At 45.8% G+C, this 22,444-nt stretch overlaps 2 protein-coding genes across 5 annotated transcripts in view; one reads left to right on the plus strand and one right to left on the minus strand.

Annotated features, from left to right (window-relative positions):
* Positions 1-2,601: 2,601 nt before the first annotated feature.
* On the plus strand, positions 2,602-5,694 carry nkx6.2 (NK6 homeobox 2). The gene is made up of 3 exons (XM_030378239.1): positions 2,602-3,484; positions 3,864-4,036; positions 4,826-5,694. Exons 1-3 carry the CDS (start codon positions 3,061-3,063, stop codon positions 5,072-5,074), a joined length of 846 nt encoding a protein of 281 aa, XP_030234099.1. The 5' UTR covers positions 2,602-3,060; the 3' UTR covers positions 5,075-5,694.
* Positions 5,695-6,632: 938 nt separating this feature from the next.
* Positions 6,633-22,444, minus strand: part of inpp5a (inositol polyphosphate-5-phosphatase A) — a 124,792-nt gene continuing 108,980 nt past the window's right edge. The window contains exons 13-16 of one of the 4 annotated variants that reach the window (XM_030378872.1): positions 13,746-13,857; positions 10,042-10,110; positions 9,068-9,104; positions 6,633-8,657 (exon numbers count right to left, since the gene is read on the minus strand). In XM_030378872.1, coding sequence (XP_030234732.1) covers positions 8,608-8,657; positions 9,068-9,104; positions 10,042-10,110; positions 13,746-13,857 — 268 coding nt within the window. In that variant the 3' untranslated portion in view covers positions 6,633-8,607. Of the gene's footprint in view, positions 8,662-9,016; positions 9,105-10,041; positions 10,111-13,745; positions 13,858-22,444 lie in introns of all 4 variants that reach the window. The other 3 variants (XM_030378875.1, XM_030378874.1, XM_030378873.1) reach the window with 3 other exon arrangements.

Genomic DNA, 22,444 nt, shown 5'->3' on the forward strand with positions numbered 1-22,444 from the left:
TCCACTGTCTAGTCTATTCCACTGCTCGCTATCTGGAAACGTGCCTCAAAGACGTTTATTTCAGCAGGAGATCCCGTGGGTTGGAATGGTCTTCCCACGGTAATTGATCAGAATACAATTTACCTAGCCATCTATAAATAACATCTTATAAAACACCTCAATGAATGAACTTGACATTGGCATCGCTTCCAGGTTCTTCATTTACTGCAAGATAGTTTATGTTCGTCTTCGTATCCACACGCCGTAAATCCAGCTGGCTAAATGGTTTATAATAGGCCTGCTGCTGGTTCCACTTCCCAGCGTAACTTGCGGTTATTCGTGTTCCAGCCACCAGAGGGCGCGCGTATCGAGTTTATGCAGCCTCCCGTAGAAGCACCAGTGGTGTCACGAAATGATAATAAACCACCGCCACCGCATTTCCTCATATGCTTATCGCTCTGGGGGAAAAAACAGCCCCATCACTTCAACTTCGGTGATTCACATTTAAATTAAAGGACTTCGATTAAATAAAATAAATACATAATCTAGACTTTTGGTTTGGCATAATTATAGGCCTATTGAATTTCAATGTATATGTACACCCAAAAGCCATCGTACAGCTTTTTTCGGCCTATTATTATATTTATAGCCCGCGTGATCTTTATAGGATAAAGAAAAATTTTCGATAATTTACCCCACAGAGATGGACCTATTAGTTAAATTGTGTCAAAACATAATGTTTGAGGGAAATAGAAGAGCAATTGATGCAATTGTTATCAATATAATGATAATAAATATTATCATTAATATGATGATGATTATGAATACGATTATTATTAAGATAATTAATAGTAATTTGCATTATATTATCATTATTATTATTATTATTATTATATTTAAGTAATATGATAGTGTTTCTTGGTTGAATGATTAACCGTATATTTGTGTGTTTTAAGTTTTCGTTTTTTGATTATTATTTTTACCAAGATATTATTTGCATGCTTATTGTTTGGAAATGCATAGCAGTAGGCTATACTTCCTATATTCTGGTCAATATCCATCTTACGTCATGAATAGTCCAATGATGGAGCAAGCTATAAAGAACTCACCGCTGGCCAATTTCATAATCTATCTTGTAGGCCTGTTTATTTATAAAAAAAAGGATATAAAAATTAGTAATTTGATTATACTTGATAACAATCTGAAACAAAGTTTGGTTTTCACAGCAGTGCTGTTGATGATAACATTATTCCAGGCAGCAGATAAAAGGAGACATCAGAGACGAGAGCTGGGCCACAAGTAGCATTTTGATTGAACACATTCATGCGCATAAATAAACTGTATGCATGTATTTAATTATTGATGTATTAATATATGTTTGCTCATTTATTTATTCGTTTTGAGACACGCTTTATAGGCCCACGCCACGCGTTTAAAGACATCCCAACGAGAGAAATCACAGCAGACTAGACGCAATCTAACCGAAATAAACAGAGTCAAAAATGTGAATTACTTCCCCTGAAAACCCTTTTTAAATCAACATTCGTTCTCAGTGATCAAATGGGCAGCAAGGTGCATTTGCTGAGGACTCTCCGGTGCTTACGTGGTCATATTTCACTCTTAACGTCCCAGCATCTCCATAAAATATTATACAGCACTCAGTGTGATGACGCCCGCAGACCGGCGCTTTGTCCCATAACGGTGGGCCTTTAATAATGCCATTTATCACCAACCTGCAGGGTAATCCTAATCAAATAAAACCCAGCTCGCTGTATGTGCAGTATAATAGGCGTATGTAGTCATTTGGACAAATTCTATCTCTTATTCATCGTCTTCAGATAACAATATACAAAACTATACAATAATTGCAGTGGCGACACTAAACACTTCGCTGTAATGTTAAGACAACTCTGAGGAAAATAATATTTTGTAATTTTGTTGGGTAAAAAATAAGGATGGAATTTGAAATGTAACCTACCTTAAAATGCAGTCTAACATGATAAATCCTAAAGGCTTAAAGGTAGCAGAATGTGTAAATTATTTATTAATTGGGATCTGTGTAAAGTAGGCCAATCCTTAAATAAATTATGATTGTGTTAATAAAAGGCTTAATGCAGTTTACTTTAGCCAATATGAAGCTTCAAAATATGTATACGGTGTAGGCTCAGAATGATCGCCTAACTTGAAAGATACAACTATTTATTAAAGACACAAATCAAAATAAACAGCATGTGTTTTTCACTAGTAATCCTACGGATCTTTAAAATGCGCAACTATCTGATCTCCCATCTTCATCAAGTCGTTAGAAAACAACGAAACCATCCCTCATCCTTTCTGTCCGTCTCCAGTTTAATACAGACCGCTTTCATTGTCAGCCGTAATGGCTCATCATGTAAATCTATCTTTTGGTCAGATCTTGAAACAATGATTCCTGCAGCATGCGACGCGTCATTAGAAGGGGCGCACTAAGATCTTAATAGACTGGGGGGCTTTTTGTCCGCGGGATGCGCATGCAAATGTACTCGGCCCGCCTCGTCCAATCAGCGCGCCATCTCACTCAACATCCGCCAATGGAGAGCAAGCTCATGCAAGGTGGCCGCGCTGTTATCAGTGCATCCAGGCTTTCACTCAGTGCACAGCAGTGGAGTCAATTTACCAAGAAAGACGACCCTTATGGTCACCATCAAAACCAAAAAAACAAAACATCATCCGCTTGTTGGGGACTTCCGAGTGGACTCCTCGCCGGTGGACCTTGCACGCGGCGATCCCCCCAGGCTGACAACACGCACACACACACACACACACGGAGGCTCGCTTTTCCACCCGTACAGAAGTACCACCAGCTCTGAGAAGTTTTTCCTGTAGTTTACACTCCCGGTTCCAGCGGCTTTACTTCATCGGGGATACTTTTCGAGAGACGATCGGGAAGAGTTTGGCCTCTTTATGCGCTCGTCATCACAAGGCTGAGCGCTGCTTCTAAAAACTCATTGCCTTTTTTTTTCTAAATATATATATATATCGCTCTCACGCCTATATATATATATATATATCCGGGCGAATTTGTTCGGTTCATGTCCACAAATGTTAGCGGTCGGGCAGATGGACGGTAACCGGCAGCAGGGCGCCTTCGTCTTGGGCAGCGCGCCGCTGGCCGCCTTGCACAACATGACGGAGATGAAGACGTCGCTGTTCCCCTACACGCTGCAGGGCCACCCCGCCGCAGGGGGCTTCAAGGCACCCTCGCTTACCTGCACACTAAACTCGCACCTGTCAATGGGCACCCCGCACGGAATTAGCGACATCCTGGGGAGACCCATCACCTCGGCCGGGCAGCTGCTCACCGGCTTCCCCCGGATAAATGGCCTGACCGCCGCCACCGCAGGGATGTACTTCAACCCGGTGACGCGGTACCCCAAGCCCCTCACGGAGCTGCCCGGGAGAGCGCCCATATTCTGGCCCGGAGTCATGCAGAACCCCTGGAGGGACCCTCGGGTTCAGTGTCCATGTAAGTTCCGTATTATTTCCTTCCTTCTGGATGCCAAGATGAGCTGTCTGGGACCCTTTTGGCTCAGCAATTTGTTTTCGTTTTATAGAGCATGTTAACTATTCTGTAGTCAGAACATTTTAGATTTAGGGTAAAAAGGACAACTAGTGCTTTAATTTACCCGTCCAACTTATCCTGTAAGCTTGTAAACACTCCCACACGAGTCACTTGCAAAATTCATGTGTTAAGCCTATCTGAACCAGAGATATAATCCTTTAACAAGTGTGTAATAGTGGTAAGCCTACTGGGATACAGCCACAGAGAGACTCATACAGTGGCTGGACTGGTGTGTTGTGATAGAGAGCAAACTGTGACCGCCGTGTTGTTGTCTGGTGTTCAGCTCAACCCGGCATGATGCTCGACAAGGACGGCAAGAAGAAGCACTCCAGACCCACCTTCTCCGGGCAGCAGATCTTTGCCCTGGAGAAGACTTTCGAGCAGACAAAATACCTGGCTGGGCCGGAGAGGGCTCGGCTGGCCTACTCCCTGGGGATGACCGAGAGCCAAGTCAAGGTGAGGACCCCCACACCGCCATTGGATGTTATTGCTGTTGCTGGGTTTTTACTGCATTGTTTAAAGGAGCATTTTTTTTTATTGGAATCCCATTTGATTGGAGCAGGGATTAAAATGTAGGATGTGTTTTGTTTTTACAGGCAAGAAAATGACACGTATTATGCTAAACTTTTGTTATTCGCTTGAATCAGTCACACTGGTTGATACCATGGCCAAGTTGATTTTATTATTATTTGCTTTTAATTATTATTAGGCCATTTATTATAATTATTATGATTGTTAATAATAATAATAATAATAATAATAATAATAATAATAGTAGGTTATTGCTGTTGATGACAATATTCATTATCATTTATATTATAATCATAATGATGATAATGGTGGTGGTGAGTAAAGCTTCACTGTAAAGCTTCTTTGAGTGTCTAAGCGCTATATAAATTCAATCAATTATTGTTATTATTATTATTATTATAATGAGGATTATTATCATCATTATTAGGCCTAGCCTACCCCCAATTACAGGTTATGTTTAGAAAGAAGGTATATTATAACATCTTTGGAACAGTAGGCATTGGTTATTATTCGATCTGTAAATGGCCTAGTATTACCGTGTGTGTGTGTGTGTGTGTGTGTGTGTGTGTGTGTGTGTGTGTGTGTGTGTGTGTGTGTGGGTGTGTGTATGTGTGTGTGTGTGTGTGTGTGTGTGTGTGTGTGTGTGTGTTTGTGTGTGTGTTTACGTGAGTGTGCATCGTGTCCACCAGTCACTAACCCGCTGTCCCTCCACAGGTGTGGTTCCAGAACAGGAGGACCAAGTGGAGGAAGAGGCACGCCGCGGAGATGGCGACGGCCAAGAAGAAGCACGACTCGGAGACGGAGAAGATGAAGGAGAGCTCGGACAACGAGGACGACGACGAGTACAACAAGCCCCTGGACCCCAACTCCGACGACGAGAAAATCACGAGACTTCTAAAAAAGCACAAGGCCACCAACCTGGCGCTGATCAGCCCGTGCAGCAACAGCTCGGACACGTTGTGATGGTGCTGTGGTGGATCTGTGCAACAGAGACGCTCTCTCTTCTCTCTCCTCGGAGGCTTCTAAAGCTCGTCTAACCAGGGTATCACTTCGTTTAAAGTCACAGAGAATGGCGCTCGGTTTGGGGATGGGGGGTTGGAGGAAATAGGTGTGAATTGGGTTGTAGCCTATAAAGACGGACATTGTAAGTGAGATGTATATATTTTTTACTGAGTAAATTATGTTGTTAAACCCATGGAAACAGAAATGTTGCAGCCCCGTTTCCCGCCATGCTGACGCGCTTATGCCCCCCCCCCCCATGCTCTGCTTTGGTTTGGTTATTGCAGAATAATAATTATAGGCCTATTGCCGGATTTTCTTTAAGTTTTACAATTCTAAATTCAGTACTGGCACACATTGTATAGACGCAAATGTTGTAAATAATATTGTAAAAAGCTTGTTTAACGACATCCACCGACACCATTTTTCCTTTAATCATTTAATGGATTTTATGTTTTACCTCATCAGCCAGAAATAGATCACTGGACATTTGTTTATGTTGGAAAAAGAGAGTATTATTGCTTCCGCCAAGGTTATAGGAAGAAAAAAACACTTTGTATTATGAATAAATTATTTAACAAGCATTTTTGATATTTCTGATTTCTAATGAAGCCAAACGCATGCAGAAATATCGTTGCCTATAATTACCGGTAACAAAAGAAAATCGGAATCTGAACGAATCAAGCAACTTCGTTAGAAATTTAGGACAACATTATGCGTTTTAATTAGGCTATTGCAAAACAAGACGCAATTCTGAAAGATGCACTCCAGTTATGAACGAAAGGTCTACATGTAAATAGAGTACTTCAAGGACCTTTGCAATGTTTTTTTATATTTCAACCTAAAAATGCATGAATAGGGCCACAGATATTTAGCCTACATGTAGGCCATATTGGAGTTGTGTTGTATTCATTTCTAAATAGGACTAACCCTTTCATTGTTATATTTATATCAAAGTGTCAACGCACTATTAGCACAACTATACTACTTATATTTCTGTTCATATAGGTAATCCGATCGGAACCTTGATCAAAATAATTACAAAATACGTTAGTATCTACAAAGATCTTAGCCACCTGTCATCACCAGCATGAACTTTTAACAGTAACAATGAATTTCCATTTGGGTTACTTAGGCACTTAGAGGAAAACTGAAACCAAGATTATTAAAACAGTCAATGTAGGCCTAGCATTTTATTTTACCTCATTTTTTTAGTCTGCCAATAAGCAAATATAACCCTGTAGGATTATGCTACCAACAGGCCTTTGCTCAATATAGAAGGGGTATGGAAGTTAACAGTCTATTATGGTAGGCCCGTTAGACCTACAAGTCTAAATAAAGAATATTTATGGGATGATTATTATCATACATGACAATGGCCTTCATACAAAATAGCAGAGTAAAGCAATGTTGACCATTCGGCAGACATGAGGTGCTGAGACTCGGTTTCAACAGTGTGGTGCCCATCCTACGAGCTGCCATCATGGAGCGGCGCAGCAACAGAGAGGACGACCAGGCATTGTGGAGTTCTAATGGTTTTATTGCTTGAGAACTGCATTGCCAACAGTAGAGGTTGTAATGGAATAGAACAGAATCTCTGTCTGCGTTATAAGAGGAGTGAAGAACAACAGCGGCCTCTCCTAGCATCAGGGCCAGCAGAATTAAAAACAAGCAGTTTCTAAACCAACCAAAGGCCTACTGTCAAGACAACAGAGATATTGCGACAGGCACGAAAAATAATTTTCACTTGCGGTGATTTAGGCGGGATGAAGAAATAAAATAAAATCAAGGATCATTCTAAGGAAGAGCCTGCGGACTCTGTAGTGTAGTGAATTAAGTCGATAAAAAGAGACGTTGGCGTTTTATCAACAGTCCTCTATTAGCCGTTTAATGCTCGCACGACCAATGAGAGAGGGGCTGTCCAAGGCTACATACAAAATTGAAAAGCATTTCCTTCTGGTTCCCCCTGCGTTTAGCGTTCTTATTTAACAATTTATAATCAAAACAATCTTTATCCATTCGACTTAAGTATTTCTATGATAATTCTCACACACTTCATTTTCTGTGTATAATACTTGGCACCATAATGCAGTAACAAAAAAAAAGAAACAAACAACTGTTTACATTGTAAGGAATACCCAAGCCTAGGTAAAATATCACATTACGAACCATCATATATTACGCAGAAATAAGTTAGAGTAAGAATAATAATAATAATAAACGTGAGATAAGGTGAGACTGCTATGTGTGAAATATTATCTTATATAGGCCTACTTGCATGGTCTATGGCACTGCTTAAAACATTCCTGGATAGGCTATAAATCATGTGGGCTGAAAAGTTTCCTTTTCTTCCTCTCCCATTCTCCCTCTCCCTCGCTCTACCACTTTGTAATGACTATTCAAAGGTCGCTGTGGCCGAGGGGAGCTGCGAACACCACCCCCCCCCCCCCCACCCCCCCACCCCCGTACCCTGCCCTCCCATGTCTCTAGACATACCTTCCGCATAACAATTTTGGTAAGAATTATAAATTATATCTCTTTTTAAAAAGTACAGTATATAAAATGAGACTCAAACCGATGTGTCAGGCATGGCAGTGTTGTGTGCAAACAACCACAACAACGACGACGACGACAGCAATTCAAACTCAAAATAACAACGCCATTAAAAAAATAAAAGAACAAAAACAAAAAACTTTTGATATTAAACTCGAAAAACATTCTTGATTCTAACCAGAAGGACCTCAGAGTTTGGGTCGGAAAAAACAAAGCACTTAAAAACCATTAACAAATCTATGTTATACTGTCCCGGGTACAAATAAACCTAGCAATAGACATACCACTTTTTTTGCATTGCACTTTTTTTTTTCTTTTGTTTAAACATCTTAAGATACCAAACGGGACCATAGCTTCTATGCGTAGATGCATACCTTAACGGACAAAATAAAAATCTAAAATAACCATGGCGTCGGGAGGGACTCCACTTAGAGTTTTGGCAAGGAGGTTACAACATGAAAAACAAAGTCTGTCCGTCCGTCGTTATAGTTTTAAATATATAGATAATATGGATGTGTGTTTTTGCTTTTAAGGGAATGGGGTTGCATGGCAACAGTGAGGTCAGCGATGTGTGTGTGTGTGTAGTCTGGAGCCAGGCTGGCGGGGTGGCTAGTCCACATTCTCAGGGTTCTGCTTGTGTGGAGGGAGAGACACGACCAACAGCCCAACCTGCTCAGCACTGCTGGACACGCTAGTGTTGGCTCTTTTCTCTTACACTGTGTGTGTGTGTGTGTGTGTGTGTGTGTGTGTGTGTGTGTGTGTGTGTGTGTGTGTGTGTGTGTGTGTGTGTGTGTGTGTATTTTGTACTCCTGTGCTTTTGTGTGTGTGTTTAGGTCAGTGGGTGTAGGTCAGTGTTGTGTGTTTGTGTGTTTGTGAGAATGCGAGACTGTGTGTGTATGTGTGTGCGTGTGTGTTTGTGTGTGTTGTTGTTTCCTCTTGGGTTCTCACAGAGGCGCTTCACGGCATATCTTCTCCCCCTTTTGGCTCCATTTCCCTGCCAAAATGGGCAAATAAAAGGTTTTATTCCCAATTGTCTTCGTTCCGCTTGGGTCAGAAAAACAACCAAAGACGTTTGCTTTTTAATGTATAATAAACCAAGTGTTCAGAGTGTGTCATCTTTCTTTACAGTTTGTCGGCAAATTAGTGAAGATGGATGAAATAAAAACATGATTGACTTCATTTTCTCAACACAAATGCAAATCGACTCCAAGAGCCGAATAAGCAATTTGTGGAACAAACCTCTCCAAAATATATAGGAATAAATGAATGATTGTGTCAGGAAGTTAAATGATAAATAAATGATAGGATAGGAAGGCAGAGAGGTGTAAAGAAAGAAAAATAAATGATATTTACCACGACATCACTGCACCACACAACACTTGTGCTTATTTGCATTAGGTTTACCTGCCCCCGCTGCTATTCGGAAGGACAGGAAAACAGGCTGGAGGGGAGAGAGACATTAAGAACCATAGTGAGAGAGGAATCCACAAAGTTACGGAACAGTCTTCCACACACACACACACACACACACACACACACACACACACACACACACACACACGCACCAACACACGCACACACGCTGAGGGCCCCAACGACACGCACACGCGCTCAGCGGCCCTACGACACGCGGGTTAAACTCACAGAGCAGCCCCGGGCATTCTCCCCCCCGGGCGCTAACTACATCGGACGTCTCTTTAGACATGGCCGCCGCCGGGGGATTGTAGAGGCAACGTGTTGATCTCAGCCCCGTCGCCCCGGGGGGTCACATGACACACAGCCGCTACAGTGTCAGTGCCACACCACGGCCGCCCTGAGAGCCTGGCCGGGGCCGGCGGGTTCCCAGCGACCACCCAACCCCCCCCCCCCCCCCCACACACACACACACACACACACACACACACACACACCCAGTAGCAGGTTTTAAAGAGTCCTCTCAGTCAGAGGAGTCTCTCTGTGTCTCAGGGTGGGCAGGATGGGGCATGCTACTGCACTGGGAGAGGCAGCCGGGGGGGAAGGGCCCCATGGTAATACGTCACACACGTTAAGACACAGTATTACGGTATTAGCTATGATAATGAGGAAAGTCTGGATAAATGTGCATTTCTCACAAATAATTATCATTCCCAATATTGAGCTGCGTTTTACCTATCCATGCTTGATTTGAGAAAATAACATTTAATACAATTGTTTTATGGAATTTAGAAAAGAAAGGGCCAACACTTTAAATTCCCATTTTCCTCGAATAATATCTCAATCTTTTTTTGGGGTGAATTTACAGGGACAGTGCACCCATTATCGCAGACCTACAGACACACAAAACACACAACAGACAACCCCTCAATCAGAAGGTGAGCGAGGCGAGCCTTTGGAGTTACCTTGTGGTCCCCCATGCACACGTTGGGCCCTATGTTGTCGTAGACTATAGACCGCTCCTCGTTTTCTGGCTGCGGAGAAACAAAGTCACAGTGAGGAGCCAGTCAGACAAATTCAGGGGAAATAATAAACATACAATATCAAATCAAATCATATCAGATCCCACAGCATGATTATAAAAAGATGTGCTATTTTATTTTATGGGCTACATACATTAATCTACAACCCATAACCATGCTGTGCATTGCACATAACAACAATAACCACGGAAGAAACTGTCTGGACTTAAAAAAAACGATGTTGTAACACGCTGTATGTGACGAACGACAAGATCCTACATTTTTTGTTGGTGGGCATTAACGGATGTGCGAGAGGGACTGAGAAACCGGTGTTAGTACATCTGGCTGAAAAGTGCCAGCATTACTTCGGATAACAGACGTGTATCAAATTAAATGATGAATGCATTTTGACTATTAACACATGCTTCTGTGTGCTCTGACTCAGTGCTGGGCTCGTGGTAATATGTGATTCATGCTTAACTGTTTAATCATTAGGAGACGTGCACTAGGCCATTAAGAAGCTGCACTTCGCTGTGTACTGAAGAGATGTTACTGCAAATCATAGTCACGGATAGCAGGATTATCCATGACTAAGTATCCACACTGCTCCACGGTTTATATTGGGGCTTTAAGATAGAGAAAAGTCTGTTGTCTGCGATTAGCTGCTTGCTTTGGGCCACATATCTTAAAGCGGTTAAGAGCATGAAATCCTTTTCCGAGTTTACAAGCGAGAAAACAGTATCTCTGACAATGCGATGGTCTGGAAGATACTTTTGGCAATGCAAATGCAAAGTTTCGACGGCTGCACAAACGTTAAGCGAGAGGTATATGGATTCCCTCAGCGAGGCACCCTGACATTCGCTCTTAATATTTGCGAGTCCATTTCTCATGCGGACTGGCATCTTCTCAGAGAGGTTGATGGAACACACATTAGTTAAAATGCATCAGGGTTAATCTGCAGGTGAACTCAAATTAAACAAACTGACAGGTGGCCAAGCGTAAATTTGTCAGCGGGACTTTAATTTACAAGGCTGACACACTACATGGACCTGCAAGAGCACCTGCTGTAAAAGTGCACTCCATGATTCATGGCTCTCTCGCCGCAAAAGTAGCACGTCACGCCCTTTCTGCCGTGACGCATATCTAATGTTTCCCTGTATCGGAAACCATCCAGTCAGGTGGTGGGGAGAAAGGCGGTGGACTGGGTTGACTTAAATTGAATAAACACACCAAAGAAACTGTTGCCGTTTCTTGCGCGCTCAACCAATAGAAGAGGGAGCCTTGTAGTGATTTACAAAGACCATTTGCCGGAAGACCGAGAGCCCCGGGCCCCTCCCCTCCCCGACATGATCTGTGAGAGCCTGTCGGGGAGAATCAGGTTCCAATACCCCCCCTGGCAGAGCTCGCAGGGGGCTGCCCACAGAGACATGAATCTGGAGGACGGCCGAATAAATCATACATCTCTGGTTGAGCTAAAGACTTTTTAAACAGCAAGCCTGCCTACACACACACAAACTCACACATGAGCTCAAACAACCACATGTGTGCGCACACAAAACACACACATGTGCTCACACACAAACACACACATAATCACACCTGCATACACACAAACACAAAACCATACGCACACACACACTGGGGGCGGGTAGGGCAGGCAGTGGGGGGTCTCTGAGCAGCGAGGAGGTGAGCAGAGGAAGGAGCTGCAGGCGTGTGCGCCGGGGGGGGGAGGAAGCGTAAAGAAATCTAAATGAACGTCACGGCGCTTCGCTACGAGCGGGTCGGATGGTGTCGCCTCCGTCGCCACCTCCGCCGTGACGCCAGCTACGCCTATTCCCCTGGTGCTGCCCCGCACCGGGACCCCCCCCTCCATACGTCCGGGCAGCACCCCCACCCCCATAGCCCGTAACTAAGGAAGATACATTCATCAAAGGCACACTTGATCATTTACAAGCGCCTTCCATTAAACTGGAGCCTTTTTCGTCTTCTTTATTTGGGGGTTTTCGGCCAGCATAATCTTTAGACAGATAAACAAATTACCCCGGGTCCTCGGCGGCAGAGCGGGAGCGCTCGCCCGGCTAAACATTCATTACCGGGGAGGAGGAGAGGGGGGGGGGGGGGGGGGGGCGGCTAGGCGCCGCGCGGCTCAGCCAGCGCACAACCTTTGCTGTGTTAGGGCTCGGCGAGCAGAAAATAACATGATGGCGGGTTAACCGAGCGTGCCATGATAAATGAGGCCGTCGTGCGCGCCGGGCTTGCTGTTTACGGGCGCGTGTCTCCACAGTCTGTAGCGGGCGCTGCGCGGGACTGGTGTGCGGCTCAGCCAATCGTCAGGCGATCGGGGGGGGGGTGGGGAGCGAGAGCTAGCCGCGGGGACGCCGCTATTACCCGGCTGTATTACTAGCAATTAGCCGGTGCTCGGGAGGGGAGAGCAAACAGTGACCCAGCTGTGTGTGGATAGCAGTCAGCGCGTTTCCCTTTTATTTCATGTAACCCTGCTGAATTCTGTCACAGTGGCGTGGACATGGGGAGGGATGTTATCAGTGTGTCGTTTGATTTTTTCCGCGTTCCAGTTTCCCTAACCTCAGAGGTGGAGAGTGCCCGCTCCATTCCTGGAGTTGTTGTGGATCAAAGGGCAGGAAGGAACTGTGTGTTTGTAAGAGACAAAGAAAGCCACCCGCCCTGGCCTGAACACATGCATGCGCACGTGCAAACACACTGACACACACCCAAACCCAAACGCACGCACGCACGCACGCACGCACACACACACACACACACACACACACACACACACACACACACACACACACACACACACACACACACACACACACACACACACACACACACACACACACACACACACACACACAAACACATCAGAGGAAAGTTGGCTGTATTTCCCAATACCTCTAAAAGCCCTGGAGGTCTCTGGGGTCTCTAAACTGAAGTGAAATGCTAATGGTCAATGGATTAAGGACGATTATATCCTCCGTCTCAAATCTTACCCGGTCTGGGTTTCCAAATCCTCAACCCCCCCGCAGCTCCCCCCGCCCCCTCCTCCCACACACTCAAAGGACGTTTCCTTGGGGAGAGGTCTAACATAGACTGGGTTAAATCAGAAGTGGTGCGCTGGAACCCCAGACACACCACCATACCCAGAGCTCAACCGGGATGGCTACTGAAGAGTTAACACCACCGTACAGAAGGTGAAGACGTAGCGGGGTTGGACGGATGGCGTGGGGGTGGAGGTGGTGGAGACAAGGGGGCAACCAGATTGGGCGGGGGTTAACGATGGCCCCCCCCCCGAACGCAGTGTTTGCTACGGGTTGAGTGTTGGCCTCTGGAACTCAATAAGAGGCGGGATATATACACTGTCTGTGTGGACCGGTGTCTTAGCGCTCCAGATGACTGTGGAGACAGGAGCCTCATCCCGCCATCTGGGGGCTTACGGAGGCAGAGAAGGGCGAGGATTTTTGTATTTGTTATTCGAAATACAAAATCCTGGAGGAAACGATAACATCATTCTGGGGTGTAGGAGGAATGATCAGCGAACCCCTCGATTTGTCCCTCCAAACCGAGTAGACCGATGGGATGGCCATGGTATCAGCCTTGTTGAGCGCTTGTGTGGTGATGGAAGATACCTTCAGAACTAAGTCTCTGGCAGTGGCGGACATCAGGATGCGGTCGCACCACGCGGGGCACCTGGTGGGCATGTACTGCTTGCCCTGGCTGCTGTCTTCACTGTATGGGTAGCTGGAAGAGACAAAAAACACCAATTAGTCACCAACACGACATCTCCAATTAGTGGATCAACATTAACAATTAGTGGATCAACATTAACAATTAGTGGATCAACATTAACAATTAGTGGATCAATTAACAATATAGACCTCTCAATCAATTCTACCTCGTTTGAAAATACCATAGATCAATCGAAGAAATATCGAAATCAAAGACTAAAACTCCTGAAAACAGAATGGGAAAATAAAGTGGCCCAGCCTTCTGTGCAAAGGGAGTATCTCAATGGTCTAGCGAGGGGGCTGGGGGGATAGGAGCATGTATATCCGTATGACCAATCATCTGTGTAATCTACTGAATCAACACACATGGATGGCTCAATCGAAGCCATCCCTCTCTGCCAACTGTACAGACGGAGCCCGTGTTTGTCAAACTACGTCTCTGCAGGCGAGAGCGAGGCACAGCGCGAGAGAGCGAGAGAGAGAGCGAGGCACAGCGCGAGAGAGCGAGAGAGAGCGAGAGCGTGAGGGAGAGAGAGAGAGAGAGAGAGAGAAAGAGAGAGAGAGAGAGAGAGAGAGAGCGAGAGAGAGAGAGAGCGAGAGAGAGAGAGAGCAAGAGAGAGAGAGAGAGAGCGAGGCACAGCGAGAGAGAGCGAGAGAGAGAGCGAGGCAGAGAGCGAGAGAGAGAGAGCGAGCAATAGAGCGAGATACAAAAGCAAAAGAGAGCGGGATGATTTTGTTTCCCCCCCATATGTACCATTATGTCCCCACGCGGTCATCAAAAAGAGATTACGCCCCCCCCCCCCCCCACCTCCCCTGGCACACGGCCAGGCAGAGGAAGAGATGGTATCTGAGAACAGCAGGGGAACAATCGAACAGCCTCCCCCCCCACAATACCCACGCATCATCTCTACATTGTCGAGAATTCAATTTGCCCACTGCTCCTCACGACTCATCAAACGGCGGTTGGATTTGCACGCCTCCGATCCAATTTGTTTGTTGCCGCTCATTAAGGCTGCGAGTGCGGGCCTAGCCGCCGCCACGGCGCCAATCCAATTTGCTCCTCCAGTGCCGCGCGAAGCTAACCGTAGCATAGCCGTAGCGTTGCCCGCCCGCCTCCCATTCTTTCCTCCTTCTCCGGGAGCCTTAATGGTAAAATAAACACGGGTTAGATCTCCTTTCTATTCATCACAGCTGCGGCGCGGTGCCGGCGGCTTAATTGGACGGTGTGTTCTGTGATCGCTCGCTCGCTCTGCGAGTGTGATTACGTACGGAGGCCGCCGCTGGTACGAGCCCGCAGGCTACCGACCAAAGACGGTGCGCTGTATCAGAAGAACAGACGGAGAGTACCAGTAATGTCGCCAACACATCGCTTTCATTGGGATCGGAGGAGAGGCAGACACCCGAGTGGAAGGCTGTTTTAGTCTGTGTTAGGAGCCGACAGAACGTTTGAGCAATGGAGAAGGTGCATCTAAACGTTGTCCTCGGTAGATACGTGAGCTCTCAGTGGTGTGGACTCAAACACGCTGGCTTGCTACCAGGTCACCCACAGGTGCATTTTACCTACTGGTGTCAATCAACTTGAACACACACGCATGCACAACCACACACACACACACACACACACACACATTTACCCACACACATGCTAAGATAAACAGGGGAACACACACTTCAAAATAACAGTATATCATTCAACGCACGGCCTGCAACCATATAATGATGCAAATACACTGTACCCAGGCCACGAAGTGGAGATCTGCATGAGGAGCCGGGATCCACCTTGGTGCCGTGTGTGCGTGTGTACGTGTGTGTATCTGTGTGTTCATGTGTGTGTGCCTCTGTCCCCAACAGGGGCTCTTCTAGTCAAACAGGGGTGGTAAACAGTGTTACCTCACATCGATACACTGGGACAACTGTTGGACAGCCATGCTGGAGTCGTGTCATGGCAACCACACACCTGGGACCTCCAGAGGGGAAGTCGTTGTTACTGTGTGGTGATGTGTGTGTGGGTGTCTGTGTGCCAAAAGGTTTGTGCGTGTGTGTGCGTGAATTTTTGTACGTAAGCGGGTCATGTGTGTGTGCATGTTCGTGTGCGTGTGCATGTGTGTCTGCATGTGTTTGTGTGTGCGTGCGTGCGTGTGCACGCGTGTGTGTGCGTGTGCGCGTGTGTGTGTGGGAGTTGTTGGATGTGAGACACACACACTCTCTCCCTCCCCCCCACCAGGTGTACAAACAAACCTGCTGAGAGCTACTTAGAGAAGGACCCTGCCTCCAATTAGCATGAATGGCCCTCAAAGCATGGGGAAATGCATGGAGGAGGGTCTTTGGGATGCTAATCACGGAGCTAAAGGAGTGATCCACCGGATAAAAGGGATGAAGAATAGGATGAGTGAATCAGAGATAGAGAGACAGAAAAGAGGGGATAAAGAGGATCAGATAGCCAGAGAAAGAGAGAGAGCCAGTGTATATGTAAGGGAGAAAGAGAGAGAGAGGAAAAGAAGAGACACAGAGAGGAGCAATAGGGGGAAGTGACTTCAATGTCTTCAAAGGGCTCGCGAAGCAGAGCCGTTTTCAGGGTGGCCCTAAACACGCTCCATTGGTCCCAGAGGTTCCCGCACACACACACACACACACACACACACACACACACACACACACACACACACACACACACACACACACACACACACACACACACACACACACACACACACACACACACACACACACACAAATCTAGTCCCAATTAGATTGGATTTTCCAACCTATACACATTAAAAAAATCGCACCCCATTATGCTGTAGGGCTCAGGCAGGAACTGTCTTTGGGTGACCACTAGGTCAGGTCTGAGATAAGCTTGTGTTGTGGGACGTTTTGCACTTGTTCAGTCTCTCGTGTTCTTCTCGCATGTTATGCTATTTATGTTATAAACTGGACGTGTAAACAAGGGGACCGGTTTACAGTCCACCGGCACTGGACTGTAACCAGGGCCCTGAAATGCTCTAATGACCTCCCAGCCTGAAGGTGAAGCCGTTGCACATCAGCGGAGGAAAGAACACCCACCTTCCATGCCACCCCATGCCAATCCACCGCTCAACAACAGCGATTAAAGGGCTATCCTATATGTATGTGTGTGTGCGGCTATAAGGTTAGCTGGACTCTGCCGGTTCACCGCACCCTCTGCCGGCCCCGGGGCCCGATAACGGCCCTTAATGCAAAGACAAACAGCAGAGTGGCGCGCTGGGGTGGCCGCTGTGATTAATGTGTCCGATTAGCCGGCTCACAAACTTATCAGGGAAGGTAAACGGACTGAGTGGGCTGAAGGCAGCACTCAGCGGGGCCCCGACGCCTGCACCAACACTCATTACACTAATTAATGGGGCCCGCCTGATAAGGCCAACAATCGTCCACCTGTTGGGGAGGCGGGGCCAGTCCCCACGCGTACACGCGCAGACACGCACACGCGTGAACAAGAATAACGGCTCAGACGCACACATGCAGACAGACAGACAGACACAGATGCCCTACCACACACGCACATTTACAATCTCTTAGAAAGAGACAGACACACACAAACACACAAGCATTTACAAACTCATTCAGACACACACACACCCAACACACACACCTGGACGCACCAACACTCACACATTAAGAAACAGACAGACACACACACACACACACACACACACATATTTACAAACTTCTATATACAGACACACAAACACACACACACACACACACATACATACATACAGGTGCATGCATACACAGAGAACTTCGCTACAGCGCTGCGTACGGATCTCACCCGTCAATCTATATTTGTACAGCACTTTGGTTGAAGGGGTTACAACCTGCTGTAAAATAATAAGGAAGGAAAGCAAACATATTAACAAATAATCCAAAACCATGCACCACTGGCATGCTGACAAGCCCTCCTGGACCGGGGGGTGATTCATGAGCGGGTTCCAGCGAGGAGCAGGGACATATTGCTCAGTCATGGAATCAAAGCGTAGTTAGAATCACACAGGCCCAAGGTTAAACTAATCTCATTCTAACTAAGCCAGGCGGTATACAGCACGCAGAGCGCCTTTCAGCAGCGACCGATGTTAACAGCTCATTAATTGCCGGAATGGTGAAAGTCCTGATAAGAATAATTTAATATTTGACAGATTACTCTTGATTATTGGAATGATTAATCATGGAATGAATGGATGGAGAAATGATGGTGTACAACTAGAGTCATGACGATAGGAAATACTACACTATAAAAATTAAAGGAACTAATAATTGTAAAGTTTAGCAAATAAATGATTTTATTTTTGAAAAGTTAAAATATATACAGGTATATATGTATAGATCTATCTATCCATCTATCTATCCATCCATCCATCCATCCCTATATACAGTATATATATGTATTTATTTATTTGTATATATATATATCTTTACATCCATCTATATTTACATATCTATCTATGTCTATATTTAGATATCTATATATGTATAGATAATATATAAATACATATCAATATACAATATCTTTGCATTTCTTATCCCAACGGTAAAAAGGTATGTAACATAACAGCAAGCAATGACAATGAATTTCTCTTGTTTCGGAAATGTGCAACTCATGCTCCTGGGTATGTCACACTCGGCCACCTCCTCTCCTTCCTCAAACTATCCCACGTTCTGCTATCTGCAGGTGAAATAAGAAATCACCTTCCTGCACACAATGACAGGCCAAACAGTGGCCCATTGAGCGACTCTGTATTTAATGAGCACAATATAAACTTGGGAGTATGGGCAGGGCAGGAAGCCAAAGATAAGACGTAAAGTATCAATGACAAGGGGTCAAAGGTCCCCAAGAGCATCATGGGATTTGGCGCAGCAGTTTGTTTGCTGTTGTCAGGGGAGGCTTGGCAAAACACTCACACACACACACACACACACACACACACACACACACACACACACACACACACACACACACACACACACACACACACACACACACACACACACACTTGAATTCAAAAACATCAGCCAACTGCTGTCAATGAAGCTGAACGTTTGCTTCGCATTGCAACGCCGGGAGGCTCAACGGTACAACACTGGCACGCTGTCGGCCAAACGGATGGGGTAAAGGTAGATTATTGTTTTTTGGGGCCAGGCTGGGAATAAGTGGTGAGAGCCTGACAAAGTAGCCTTTCTTAGGATCTCTTGGGAAGTAGATGCAAGTATAAATCCATGCAGCCGTAATTCTAAATAGTGGTATCCCGTTATACCGTCCCTGCGTCTTGCGTCAATGTTGGTGACGCCGGTGTAATCTGCAGCCACTGTTGCCCTCATTGTTCTCAAGGAGGCCTCTCAAGCAGTGCAAGCAATGGAAGCCACACGTAGGAAGAGCTAGCATGGTACAACAATGTTCCTGTTGTCCTGTCCCCCTGAAGCTTCGACCAACAGGCTCATGCCAAGTGCACTTTATGTTACATGTGCCTGAGTTGGTATCCCTCAATCATCCCAAGCATACGTTTAGCGAACAAGAGGCCTTCTTCATGGAAGACACTCAGGACTGGTACCATAGGACATAGGGCACACAGACCAACACGCAGATGGATCTATAGGGAGATAGTGATTTCACTTGAAGGACGCCCATTGGTATGAGTTGCTGGTTTGATCTCGATAGGGTAATGACCGTGACTGGACAAAGCATAGTCTCTTCCCTGTGGATGGACTCATGTTCTCCACATGAGGGCAAAGCACAGCAGTCGTTTCCAATGAATGGACCATTCTTCAGAGGTGGAAGACGATGATCTCCAATGTAAAGATATCTAACATGGAACCTGGGCTGCAACACATTGAGATTTGATTAAAGCCCTGCGTGAAAACATGCCTCAGGAATGATGTTCGGACCACCAGGTCGGATTTATCCTCAAGATAAGACCTGGCTTTCTATCCTGGCCGCAACATAACCACGTTGTTAAATAAGCACATTACAAACATCGAGGTGGGTCGCCCGCCTCTCTGGTTCAACTTCCTGTTTAGATACCGAGGCTCCTTTCTCCTTGGCTCCTCACCTTCTTACCTGAGTCACCTCTCAAGTGCCCTCCTACTCCCTACGTCTAGACTTAGCAAACACACAGACACGCTGGCAATCTTTCTTAAGCTCCTTCCAACCCTTAACCTGGGAAGGTTTGCATCCGGAGAGGCGCGGCCGAATGAAACCAAATAAATAACCCAGCACAGGATATGATGTACAGGCAGAGAACGCACGCATTCCCCACTCCGTTTGTTTAATGTTCCTCACTTGAAAATCATCAATCCAGTTCCTTGTTGTGATTTTCAAGGTAATCTGCTCTACCACGTGAGTAAGAGAAATGGTATTGTATTAAAATGTTTACGATTCGATCAATGGATTATTATATTTTTTTCTAGAAACAGACATTGTAGTTTATCATTATCTTTCTTTTTTAGATTGATCCAAATCACATTATGGTTAAGTACGACCGTGTTCTGGTCACAGAGCGCTTAACCTAAGGCGCATAAACTCAATGGATAAAAATGCAATAGGAGTAAGTGGAAAAATTATGTTTTTTGTGTTTTGGGTAACAGCCATCCATCTCTTAACTTATTCCAATCCTGTGAGTTGTATTTTGATGGGAAAACTGCTTCTTCCCCAATGTCCCTCAGCCTTCCAAGGCCCATTCCCAGTAACCAGGTTAAAGAAGGAAGAATATGCTCTTCCACGTAACCCACATCAACCCAGTTCATCCCTCCCCATCAGCCTGGTGTCCCTGGTTCCATTTTTGCATCGATCTCTTGCCAAACCCCAAAAATACAACAACACATCAGATAAATCTGATAAAGGCAGTACTAAAAGCTTTGCCTTAAATCAATCAAATCCATGAATACGTTACCGGGTGCTTTAGTATGTTTTAGTGGACAGTACCCTTGTCATGCTATTCTAGATATCGGATCAAAAAAGACCTTAATGTACGCCACGCTCCAGCATGATCTCCGGTTAAATGCCTGCCCGGCGGAGGCCACATCCAAACACAATGACCCTAATGGTCCCGTCTAGCGGCGTGCGGCTACAGCTCCATGTTGCGTTCGCTTTGGATCTCTGTAAAACGATTGGTTTATGATTTATACACCGGTTCTCCCTGAAACTAAACAAGAGAAAGCCAATACAAACGTCTTCCCCCCGATTGATGGGCTGAACCTCAGGCCGGACGGAGACCGTGGCGATGGGACGGGCTCTGGGGCCATACATGGAGTGCCGTGTGTGCATAGAGTGTCAATAAAAAAACGTGTACGCAAGTGTGAGGGTGCGTGTGTCGTGCGTGCACGCGTGTTGTTTTCCCCCCGCAGCAGACCAGTGCACGTCGCCGGACTGGCTCCAAGTCCGACTGTGGCACGCCTGGGCCAAATTCCACACCGTGGTGAGCGCTGCTCGGACATGTCATGGCCGTCTTTGACTGACTCCCCTCATGAAAGCCCGGGGTGGAGATCTACAGCGAGCACTGGAGAGCCGTCAGGTACACAGGCTTCTCCGTGTGTGTAGTGCTAGGGCGGGCGCTAAAGATCGCTTTCGTTGTCAAATTATCGTTGAATCGCTTTCTAAGTGTCTGAGATATTGGTGGATTCTGTGGCATATGGCTGGCGGGTGACCAGATCTCTTAATATACATGTCAAAGCTTTTTTTTAAACAGCAATGACATATTTGCAGCAGCATATTCTGAAGCAAATCATTTTATTTTGACTTTGATTGTTAATCGATACAAAAAAAAATGGATAGATGAATACTGGAATTGAATAATTCAATGATGATTAAATAAAAACAAATCCTTTAGTACTATTTCATCGAGACTGCCTTCCAAAAACTACTGCTTGGGCCGGGGCTTTGGCTAATGCGGTCTATGGGTTCACAGCTGTGGCTTATGTTTACATTGTCTTGCTTTTTGCTAGGCTCCCCTTAAACAATATGGCTAAGCCCCATCAGCCAGGCTACCTTATGCAACACTTGCTACAGCCCATTAGATGTGTGTGCGGGGAACAGGTGACTTCTTTTGCAAATAGCCCGAGACAGAATTAACTTGCAGATTAAATATCGATGACCGCTATTGATTTATAGGGGGAACAAGAATGACCTCTTTCCATTGTGTGCGTGATTGTGTGTGTGCGTGTATTTATTCATTTGTATGTACTCTAGGTGGGCGTGCCCTGATGTCCTAGATGTTAAAAAACCCAATAACCTCACAGATGGCGAGGGGGCGTGTCCGGTGCCAGGCCATGTGACGGGGGACAATCCTTCTGGGGCTTGATTGCTCATGGAGCACAAGGCAGACCAGACAAAGGGAGGGAGCGTGGTAATGTGTGTGTGTGTGTGTGTGTGTGTGACTGTGTGTGAGTGTGTGTGTCTGAATGTAAGAGTGTGTGTGTGTGTGTGTGTGTGTGTGTGTGTGTGAGTGTGAGGGGAGTGGCTGTTTAACTTTAACTAGGCCGCTGCTCCCTATTCAGGGCTGACAATGATGCGGCGCGCGGTGCGAACCCAAGTACATCAAATTGGATTTCATATGCATATGCCCTCACCTTTC

The sequence above is a fragment of the Gadus morhua genome, chromosome 15 (assembly GCF_902167405.1).
Source record: "Gadus morhua chromosome 15, gadMor3.0, whole genome shotgun sequence".
Classification (NCBI taxonomy): Eukaryota; Metazoa; Chordata; class Actinopteri; order Gadiformes; family Gadidae; genus Gadus; species Gadus morhua.

What these genes read in the sequence shown, in the direction of transcription:
- nkx6.2 (XM_030378239.1), top strand. Translation starts at nt 3,061, where the DNA reads ATGTTAGCGGTCGGGCAGATGGACGGTAACCGGCAGCAGGGCGCCTTC. An exon ending in CCCTCGGGTTCAGTGTCCAT is followed by an intron (nt 3,485 to 3,863) that starts GTAAGTTCCGTA and finishes TCTGGTGTTCAG; the next exon opens with CTCAACCCGGCATGATGCTC. An exon ending in TGACCGAGAGCCAAGTCAAG is followed by an intron (nt 4,037 to 4,825) that starts GTGAGGACCCCC and finishes GTCCCTCCACAG; the next exon opens with GTGTGGTTCCAGAACAGGAG.